We start from the raw sequence: 11358 nt of genomic DNA, 5'->3' as shown, positions 1-11358 counted from the left end.
GTTGGTATTCATTCTCTGCCGACTGCTTATCGAACCTCCAGAACGGCTGACCTGAGTCTTGAATCGCATAAAGTCAAGCGGCCAAGGGAGTCCAATATGAGTCTTACCTTGGGCCTTAGGCTGAGAAGTTCCCCCCTCTCCAGCCGTTGAAGTGTCGGTTGCAACAATAAGTGGCACGCCACAGTTCGATGCCGTAGAGGCATCCAGCACATTCCCATCAGCACACTCTGAGCTTTCGCTCAAAGCCTTCGGCGCAGCCGGAGTTTTACCCCCGGTTGTAGGTCAATCAGGCTTGGCTGAAGAGGTTGCTTGAGAAGAGTTCTTCTTCGCAATCTTAACCGGAGTTTTGGCTAGGTCATCCCTCGGCTGCTTGAATAATTTGGAGATGGAGCGTGAAATGGATTTGTTCCCACTTTGTAAATTAGGGAACAGGGTTACAACCAGCGAATAATTGAGATAAAGTAAAAAACTTGAAATTATGACAGGCGGTCTTACCCTACTCTTTTTGGCATCTTAAGCCTCTAAGGCCGCCTACTTCTCCAGTAGCTGTTCTTTCCTCAATTGAGCGGCAAACTTAGCCGGCGTTTTGTTTAGATCAACCATGCTCAACACTTCTTTTGCAAAAGTGAGAAAACAGTTAGTTAAATAAATTAATGAAGCAAAAAGTGCAATAACAAAGGCAGAAAATGCCTGATGTGTAGCAAATCTACCCTTTGTGAACATGGTGCTAAGCCCGCATGCATAAAGAAAGGCCTCATCCTTCAAAATGTCCGGATGGGGTATCTAGTTCTTTGGAACAATTATCTGAGTCCCATCATCCAGGGCCTCAATCGTGGTCTCAAAAAAGCCAGGCTCCATTATTTGCTCATAAGCCCTAGATGGGATACGAGAGCAAAGCCGGCTCCTTATTGTACCGGCGTAAGAACCGGTTGTGTCACAGTGTGGGCGATAAGATCAAGTTAAACTTCTCCTTCCAGCCGGTCCATTTGGACGACTTGTCCAAACTCATCAAATACTGCAGATGTGTGGTCAATGTGTTCCATGAACCATACTGTAGAGAATATTTCAAGCATTTACCCCAAACTTGAACCCCATTGTGATCATACACTTAAGCATGGTAGCGTCCAAAGGGAAGGAAACAAGAGCAAAAGAGTCGTCAACAAGTTTTAGGAACTTGTAAACCGTTTACAAGGTGAAGGTTACACTCCTTAACGATCCATGAGATCGTCAACTCCAAAAGGCTAGAACCAAATAGGGTTTGAGGATGAGGGTACGAATCCAATCTAAAAGAGAGAGGACCCGCCCTATAAATGGGACTCTACTTTATTCTACTCGTATTCATGTGCGCTTTTTGACTAACATGCAATCATTAGGTTAACCCTAAACCTGTTTAATCTATGTTGGTTGAATATTAATGCACAAATAAAACTATTATTGGCGATCACTTGAACTAAAATCATATTAGCCTAAACCAAATTATTAATTATCTTATTAAGCGTGATTTCAAGTAAAATTCCCTTTAAACATGCATAAAAGACGTGATCAAGAAATAACAATAATATATATCAAGAAACATAATATGAACAATAATAACAATCAAAATTATGTTAATAATAAAGCTCAAATATAATAGCAAGATCCTAGTCATGATACTAACAAGATTACTAACAAATCCTAGCATGTCACTAACCAATAAAGATCAAAGCTTTAAACCTAACATGATATTAACATGCTATTAGAAAGAATAAAAGGAACCCTAAACATGATACTAGAAAGCAATAATAACATCCTTACATGATACTAGGAATTAAACGAATCTAAACATGTTTTCTACATTGAAATAAAAAGGGAGTAAGCTAATAACTTACTTTGAAGCCTCGTACCTCTTTTCTAATAACAAAATACATGAGTTAAATTAGAAAACTTCAATGAAAATAATAAAATCAAAGAAATAAATAAAAAAAATTAAGAGAAACACTTAAAAAGTTTAGACTGGATTGGGGACCAAACCCTCAGAAAAGTATAAACCTTTCACGTCTAGGGCGAAGGCAACTTCGAACTTAGCTAGGTGTTTCTAGATCTATTGAATGCGGTATTGTGTTTTTTTAAAAGGCTAGTTTAGAAAAAGAGAGAGATAAAATCAAGTAATCCTTGATGAAAGTTGATAGAGAGAATTGATTGTATTTGATGATTGAAAACGGAGGTCCAGGAACCCTATTTATACGAAAATAGTCCGGAAATCAATTAAATTAGAATCATTAGAAGTAATCTATAATTAGCAACTTTATTTAAGGCTAATGATTCACAAAGACCGTTGTTTTAAGGTAGTACGTGATAAATTTTCCCAATTATTATGAATCGGATGAATAATGAAAGTTGCTATTATTATGAAAGAGATAATGGGTGGTTGAGGGACCAATTTGCTGCATTTGAAAGATAAGGGATTAAAATGCTACAAATACTAAAGTTGAGGGACCATATTTTAGCTTAACCCATCACTTTTGCTAGCATGAAAAGTATTTTTTGACTAGTCTTTATGCATAATTTCCTTATGTCAACCTTATTTCTTCATAATATATACAAGTACCACATAATTACAAATATCAATTGTCGAAGTTGCACATTAGAGGAAGCATTAGGTTCCTTATTTCATCACCCGTTTAAGGTTGTGTTGTTCCATTCACCTAGTACCATTGCTGATGCCAATAAAGACATTTTCGCCAATTAATTCACTTCAGTTTTTTTAGACTACGGTTAAAATCTAATATATATATATATATATATATATATATATATATATATATATATATATATATATATATATATATATATATATATATATGAAGGGGAGTTTTTTCCCGAGATTTTAGAGCGTCACCTAGGATTGTTATTTTTAAAAAATTATTAGAGCACCACATAGGATTAATATTTTTAAAACGCTACAATAGGATTATGCCACTTAAGATTATTTAACGTGCTACGTAGGATTATAAATTATAGTTATATCCAATAAATAAATCAAGTGTCACATAAGCATAATTGACCAATAAGATTTTAATGGTTACATTAATTAAACACGAAATATTTCTTTTGAGATTAGGAATTTATCTAATATTTTAAAACAAATACGGAGAAAATATATATATATATATATATATATATATATATAAAGGGGAGTTTTTTCCCGAGTTTTTAGAGCGCCACGTAGGATTTTTATTTTAAAAAAATTATTAGAGCACCACATATAATTAATATTTTTAAAACGCTACAATAGGATATGCCACCTAATATAAGATTAGTTAACGTGTCACGTAGGATTATAAATTATAGTTTTTCCAATGAAAAATTCAAGTGCCACATAAGCATAATTAACCAATGAGATTTTAATGGTTACATGAATTAAATACGAAATACTATCTTTTGAGATTAGGAATTTAATCTAATATTTTAAAACAAATACGGAGAAAATGACATATTACGTACAACTAATAAAATAACAAATGTAATCACATATGAAAAATATTTTTTTAAAAAAAAAATAGATCGACCCGTGCATCGCACGGGCTTCATGTAGTATATATATAAAGGGGAGTTTTTCCCCGAGTTTGTAAAGAGCCTAGGATTATAAATTTTAGTATTAGCCTTAAATAAGAGATTATTAATTTCTTTTAGAATTAAATAATTCAAATGTCACGTAAGCAAAATTGACGAATGAGATTTTTAAGTTTAAATTAATTAAATATTAAATATTATCTTTTAATATTAGGAATTTTATCTAAATATATAACAAATTTTAACTCATAAATACAAAAAAAAAAAAAATTTAAAAATATTCAAACAAACCGTACATCGCACGGGCTTCATCTAGTGATATATTATGTACAACTAATAAAATAACAAATGCAATCACATAAATATGAAAAATATTATTTTTTAAAAAATAGATAGACCCGTGCATCGCACGGGCTTCATCTAGTTTAGTAAATATTACTAACCTTTAAAAACAACACTGTAATAGGTAGTATTAATTGTAAACCTCTTCAGCTGATATGTAAGCAGCCAGATCACATATAATGACCAAAACACAGACAGACTACTGCAGAGACTGTATTTCAGCAACCATTGATCAAAGCAGATGTCACAGACAAACAGTTGTTATGGCTTTCAAACCATAGAAACCTTTAAAAAATTATGGAAGAGCCAGAAAACAAGACGAATAATTAACAGGATTAGCCCAATAACTTCAGATGCATATAAATAGAAACCATACATACGAATGTAACTGCAATAGCTGAACTATTGACTGAACGCAGTTAACCTACCAAAGCATAACTTCTACACCATGATAACAGAAAATGTAATGTTTCTGTTGGAATAAGACTTTACAATTAACATGTGGCTAACATTAGCAGATAGTTCGCTTCCACCTACTTAGCTCCTTAATTACCTGTTCAATCAAAAAGGCAAGACTTGCCATGATATCAAGAGTTAGAAAAACTGTGGCACAAGACAGCAGACCCTCACCAGGTGAAGGATCATATCCATGCCCCAATCATTTGATGCGCCTCCAAATAATATCAGATCTGAAACGGTTCTTTGAAGATAGTTTCCAGCATTTCAAATCCCATCAAGTTGAGATGCATTGCAGCTACAACAGCAAAAACGAGTCATCAAAAGATAAGAACTGCCCTAAGATTTGTACATAGATTGAGTGGGGAATGCAGCAGGATCAAGCTCCCAAAACCCTCTTAAACTTCCATCTTTCTGATCTGTGAGCCTGAAAGAAGGAATCTGATGGGAGAATCTAAGCAATTCATATCGGGAGATCTCTCTAGTGTGAATATTCGTCTGTGGCTTGAAAACTGAGTAGAAAGGAGTAACACGCTCTAAGAACAAGACTTTAATATGTGAACTATTGTCCTCTTGGACTTCCACAATGTCATAATCACACTTCTGCAAGTCTGCAACTACCATAGAAGCATTCCAGTTCTTGTAAAGAGCCCATATCTCACCTTTTCGTGGATAGATACCAAACACATTCTTTCTTTCTGTTGGATCTGTACGTATCTCATGAGAAAAGGAACTATTTCCTGTATATGTTTGAACTTTGTTACTTTTAATCTTAAACTGCCCACAAGAAATTGGCATCCCCTTTACCTTCCATAGAATCACATCAGCTGGCAAAGTGCAGGCTTCCAGCCAGGCTATTTGCACCTTGAATAGTGGAAGAAGATCAATTTTTTTAATGATGCCATAGTATTTTGGCAAGCCATCAGTATCACTGTACAAAGCCCAAACCTGATTTAGTTTAAACTTCTTAATGGATTTCAGATCATCGAAGTTGTAAAATTCTGGATCTGGAATGTCTTGAGCAATAACATCGGTATTTAATTTGCTCCCAAGCACCTGATTACCCTTACCGTTATCACAATAACTAGGCAATGAATTTTTAGCAGCCTTCGCACCAGGATTCACTTCTAATTTAGTGGATACACCAACAAAGCAAGTGTTTCCATTTGATTGAGAAAGGGTGATTTCTTCAAGGTTCAAGGTTATAGAAGCTGGGTCAAGCTCAAGTGAACCCTTAGGAACATTTACCCTCTCATTACCGCTCATTCTAAATGAAGGTACCCTGTGAGAGAACTTAAGGATCTCAGCAGGCGGTATTTGTAATTCACTTTCATCTTTTCGGCAAAAGAGACAAACAAAACCCTTCAGCTTACCCAACTGTGCAACATATATCCCAACAGTTTCATCATAATCAGACAGTATTTCAACAAATTCATATTCAAACTTTCTGCCACTTTCTGGATTTAAATACCATTCAGCATCCCAATTCTTGAAAATGGCCCATGTCTCTCCTTTTTTAGGATATATCAAGACAGAATCTTTACGACCGCCTTTATCCCAACAAACCTCATGGGAGAACATAAGACGATCTTCTGTTATTTCCGAATCACCATGTTTGAATTTACCACAAGAAATTGGCATCTCAGAATTCACCCATTGTTTTCCACACACGTCATCTGGGTTAGCTTCAAGCCAAGTTATCTGCAGCTTAAAGCCAGGAGAAAAAACTTTCCTGACCTTGGCATAGAATCTAGGCATTGCATCTGTAGTATCATAAGCAGCCCACACCTGTCCAAGTCTAAAGTACTGCTCTTCTCTAAGCATGTCAAAATCGCTAAATTCCGGGTCTGGATATTCATGAAACATTGGCTCAGGCGTTTCAGGGCTAGACAATGTGAAGTCATCATCAGCTTTGAAGCCTTTCTTGGTTGACTCAACCCCATTTTCACTTCCATCTAATTTACTGCACTCTCCCTTGCTCTCTTTCAAAGAAGCAGAAGCAGAAGCAAATATCTTTGATGGGTCAGACTGCTGTCTCTTTTCTGAAGCATCTACATTTTCTTCTGTTGTGGGACAAGGCGGTCCATTGTCCTTTGCCTTTTTTGAAGGGTTCATGATATGCTCATCATCACTTGCATCTTCATTGTATGACACGTGCCGTTTGTTCCGCCTTGATCTTCTAGTGCAGCAATCCCCATCACTGTCAAATTGTTGCGCCCTCAGAGAATCTGTGTCTGTTTGTGTTTCTATCTCTTCAGACTCCAGGCTACTATCTGATCCAAAACTTTCACTAGACTCTTCCTCATGCTTCTTCCCTCTCTTACTGTTTACATTCCTGGAAGGCTTATATGTCTGTTCCACATCCACTTTATTTGGACCTTTAGGTGCCTGCCTGGATTTCTGTGATCGACTTGCTTCTGCATATTTCCCAGCCGGAACCCCACCATTGGAAGCATGCTTCTCATTCACAGTCTCTGATCCCATGGCATTCGCATTAGGAATGTTTTGACCAGAAAAAACAGGCTGAGTTGCATCAGATCCAGGTCGTGTACCTTGAGCAAGCATATCATAGGCAATGAAGGGCTTCTTGCAATGCTGACAACGGAGAGCTCTATTCAGAACTTCCTTGTAATACTGATAACGAACTGCACAAAAAGGACATTGGGTCCAGAAGGTCTCCTTCCCGTTGGCAGCTTCTGATTGAGGCTGCTTTTTTGGCTCTTGATGTGTAAAATTAAATTCCTTGACATGTGAATTAGAATTGCTTGTAACATTGTTTTGAACCTTTGCTGTTTTACCAGTGTTGAGATTCCTACTTCTCTGCTGAGAAGGCTGGTTTTGTCTAACTGGTTGACAAGATGCTTTGCATTTCATGTCATAAAATGACCTTTTTTCCTTATCCAGAAGCACTCTTTGAGCCTCCCCAATCAACTTGAATGCAGCTTCGGCGCCAGAAAATTTGTTCTTGTCAGGGTGAAGAAGAAGAGCAAACTTGCGATATTGCTTCTTAATTAATGTGTCATCCGCTTTCTGTTCAATTTGAAGAATGCCATACCAGTCTGATTCACTTCCAAACATTTTGCTCTCTGCTGAGCAGTGCACATCACAAACACAAATCATCTGAGCAATATTCTCCATATCAGGATAAAGCTGCTGAGCCTTTAGAGCAAACTTACGAGCCCCTGGAAAGTCTTTTGCTTCCAGTTTCTTCAGAGCAATATCCTTAGCCCTCAAGGCCTCTTCTTTGTTGCACTCCATAACTGAACACAATTAAACAAAATGAGCCGAACTAATCCTTCTGGCATATAGATTCAGCGAAAATTAATTAACTGTACTACCTTAGAATCTTTGTCAAGAAAACGAGAAATGCAAACCAATATGCATGAGCTGTATGGATCTCCTCCAAGTACCTCAGCACATCGGTTAGTTCTTGACCCTGGGTATCTACATAGAGACTAGGGCCTGCAATAAATTCAAATTGTAATATTCAATAACAGCAATCATGTTTCCCTGAGAGGGCACAAAAATTCTCCTAAGAGACAAATTTACAAAGAGAAAAATCAGAGTGTAACTAAGTGACTCCAACATGCTGCACAAGTATTTTAACACTAAGTGCAAAATATTTTAACACTAAGTGCAGGCATTAACTTGCAGAAATTCCAATGATCACTCCCTCAATATAAAGCCTAGACACGTTTGCCAATAAAACTAAAAGGAAAGAGCAGCAAGAACCTAAAAGCAAAAATAATGAAATCGGGGAGAGCAAAAAAAAATAGGGGGGGGGGGACCTAAAAGCTTAAAACCCTAAAATAATCCATAGATACGACACATAATATTGCCTGGGTTTTTCTATATTATAACCCTCTAATTTTCCGTTTTCTACGATGTGCCCTCCCTTTTTGAAAAATCTACACTGTAATCTTAAAATACATTTAGTTTCTATACGGTAACCTTGCGGTAACCTTGCCGTTAACAAATTCCATTAGCAGGGCCTAATCACCATTTTATTTATTATCAATTTGCGTGTTGAAAACGGTTCCGTTAAAGGTTTTAGGGGGTATTTTGGCCTAAAGGAACCAAACTGAGCTCAGATTTAGCAAAATAATAACACAAATGCCTCGTTTTGCATATTAAAAAATGTCTCGATTTGCGTGTTTATCTATTTAATATGCAAAACAAGACATTTGCGTCATTTTTTTGTGAAATTTGAGCTCAATTTGGTTCCTTTAGGTCCAAAATACCCCCCAAAACCTTTAACGGAACCATTTCTAACACGCAAATCGATAAAAAAATATAACTATCGGAATTTGTTAATGGCAAGATAACAACAAGGTTACCGTATAGAACCTAAATGTATTTTAAGGTTACAATGTAGATTTCTCACAAAGGGGGGGCACATCGTAGAAATCGGAAAGTTTTATAATGTAAAACAAACCCATATTGCTTTTAGACCTTATGCGCAGGTTAATATCTATACTAATATTAAAAGGAGTTCCTTTTAAGGGAACGGTGCCACGTGTCACCCTTCAAAAGTATGTGTGCCTATGTCGTCACAATGCCATGTCATCGTCCAACGTATATGGGCAACGTAAGCTAGCCACTTCATTTAACAAGATAAAATATATTTTCAACAAGATTCGAACCCAAAACTTCAAATATACTTTGTATATATGTAATACTTTTACCATCTCAACCAACTATTATTAATGTTTTAAGTTTCACATAATATTATAATATTTCTTTCATTTATTAAGTAAATTAGAGGTAATATAATTCAATTATTTTTCACAAGATTAAAATATAAATACATATAATGTAAAAAAAATAATAAAAAAAAGGTGACATCCAAGGCAATGCCCGAACCACTATACACACTAACTACACAAATAGCCCAACATAATTGTTAAATTAAAGCAAGAATTACACAAGTTAGCAACCCGGAGCATCCGGGATACACACTAGTTAGTCCATTAAAACCAAACATCAATTAAGGAATGTACATCAGTAGTTAGAGGCCAAGTATTATGATGCTCACCAGCTCCGGTTACAATTCCTGAACCTTCTACACCAAGTATTTGTTCATAGTTTCATCATATTTAAATTACATTCACAGTAATATCAGATCATACTTCCCCATACACACATACTTCAAGCTTCCACCGGGATTCCTATTTCTTATAATGTTCAAGAAAAATATTGACAGGGTAATCTCGCTAGTCTGTAAGTCAATACATGACACGTCACCACCCTCTAAGGAGAAAGCATCAAGTATTCTAAAATTAAGAGCTTTCAGGGCCCAATGGCTCTATAGCATCAAAAAAAAATCCACTCATTTCGCATATAAGATTAAACGAACACTCATCATACCAAACATGTCAGCAAAGACATAAGCCGTTTTCTTTCTTCTCAAATATTTTACCTTTACTTCTTTTTCATTTGAGGGAGAGGGGAGCGGGAGACTCCTTGAAAAGATTTTCCCCCTTTCCAAAATCCAAATGCAAGTTCATTTCTCTAATTCTGAACACTTTACCCTACTAAGAGCAACCAGAATTGAATAAACAACTTAACTTTAACTCTAAACTTTAAAATTTTCAGTAATATTAGGAAAATAATTCACTTTCAAGCCAAGCCTGAATAAAAGTAAACTCGGCTCGAACACAATAGGTAGGCTGGCTTGGCTCAAGAGATTCAAAGCCCATGTTCGGCACGGGCTCCAATAGCCTCGGCTCGTGTTGACTTGGCTCGAAAATTGTAAAAAAATTTGCAACCAAATTATGCTAAAAAGTTCATATAAAAATCCCGTCGCTTAAGAAATTCAACGAAAATTAAGCATAGTAAAATTCTAGCAACAAAATCGACCGCTATGATATTTCATAACTTCAGTAATTTAAACCAACAATTGAATAATCCACCTTAGAAGAGCCCTAATTGACTACACTAAAAATTAAATCAACGATAGTGTAAAACTAAACCCTAGATTGTGAAATTGACATTCGATGATTACAAGAAAACATCTTACCTAAGAAACTGCTTCAATGGAGAAGAGAAAGTTCAGAAGTCGCTTCAAGAGAGAAGTCAGGGTGCGCTTCAATGGAGGAGAGAGAAGGACAAAGTGAGAGAGAGAGGGAGAAGGAGAGAGAAGAGTGCAGCGTAAAATAAAATCGAAAAACTCCAAAAGGGCAAAAAATGTAAACATGGAGGAATTTAAGAATCAGATGTGATATCAACCGTTAGATCTAAATAATATCCAACGGTCAAAAATCATTCTCATTTTATTTTTGTTCACACCTAAATGGGGGGAAATGATTTTGGAGGTGAGAGTTATCTATACTTTTACGATTTTGAGGCTGTTTGGTTGGGGTTAATTATCAAAGAAAATGGAATCAACTGCACTGTTCCCTTTGTTGTTGTTTGTTAAGCGTTTTTTTTTTCCTCTCTTTACCCTCTCCCTCAAATCCTTCTAAGGGCCTGTTCATATTCACTTAATTTCAGTTCAGTTCAGTTCAGCTCCAATCAGTTCTGTTCAGTTCAGTCCCAATCAATTCAGTTCAGTTCAGCTCTTAATTTCCCTATCACATAAAATATTCATTTCAGCTCAGTTCAGTTCAGTTCCAATCAGTTCAGTTCAGTTCAATTCAGCTCCAATCAGTTCAGTTCAGTTCAGCTCAATTCAGTAAATATGAACAGGCCCTAAGTTGATTCCTCACCCCCTACGTATTTCCATTCCAATTCCCTAGCCACTACATCACCACCATATGACCACCCTGACCTACCCACACCACCAGTAAACCAAGCCGTCGCACTTCCTCCACCACTCGGCAGGCTTCACCGCCTCTCTCCCGTCGCTCGCCGCCCCTTCTCTGCCCCCGCAAAACTCTCCCCTCCCCCAGAAAACTTCCACCAGCCTCGAAAACCCAAGAAACCCCTTCGCTCTCCCCGTAAAACCGTTGTGTGACCCTCCCCTACCCTGGAATCCCTAGCCGCTATGGTTTCCACGGTGGGGAGGGT

General features: G+C 36.7%; 1 protein-coding gene across 1 annotated transcript; it reads right to left on the bottom strand.

The window, feature by feature from the left end:
- Nucleotides 1-4208: 4208 nt before the first annotated feature.
- On the bottom strand, nt 4209-10501 carry LOC145608933 (uncharacterized). Its single transcript, XM_081664514.1, has 3 exons — nt 10370-10501; nt 7689-7812; nt 4209-7610 (listed from the first exon to the last, which is right to left on the bottom strand). Exon 3 carries the CDS (start codon nt 7606-7608, stop codon nt 4690-4692), a length of 2919 nt encoding a protein of 972 aa, XP_081520640.1. The 5' UTR covers nt 7609-7610; nt 7689-7812; nt 10370-10501; the 3' UTR covers nt 4209-4689.
- Between the last annotated feature and the right edge of the window lie 857 nt (nt 10502-11358).

Source organism: Chenopodium album, chromosome 23 (genome assembly GCF_948465745.1).
Source record: "Chenopodium album chromosome 23, dcCheAlbu1.1, whole genome shotgun sequence".
Lineage (NCBI taxonomy): Eukaryota > Viridiplantae > Streptophyta > Magnoliopsida > Caryophyllales > Amaranthaceae > Chenopodium > Chenopodium album.
The sequence above is the reverse complement of the archived record's forward strand: the minus strand, read 5'-3'. Positions and strand labels throughout refer to the sequence as shown.

Coding starts and splice junctions, on each gene's coding strand:
- LOC145608933 (XM_081664514.1), bottom strand. CDS start 7,608: ATGGAGTGCAACAAAGAAGAGGCCTTGAGGGCTAAGGATATTGCTCTG.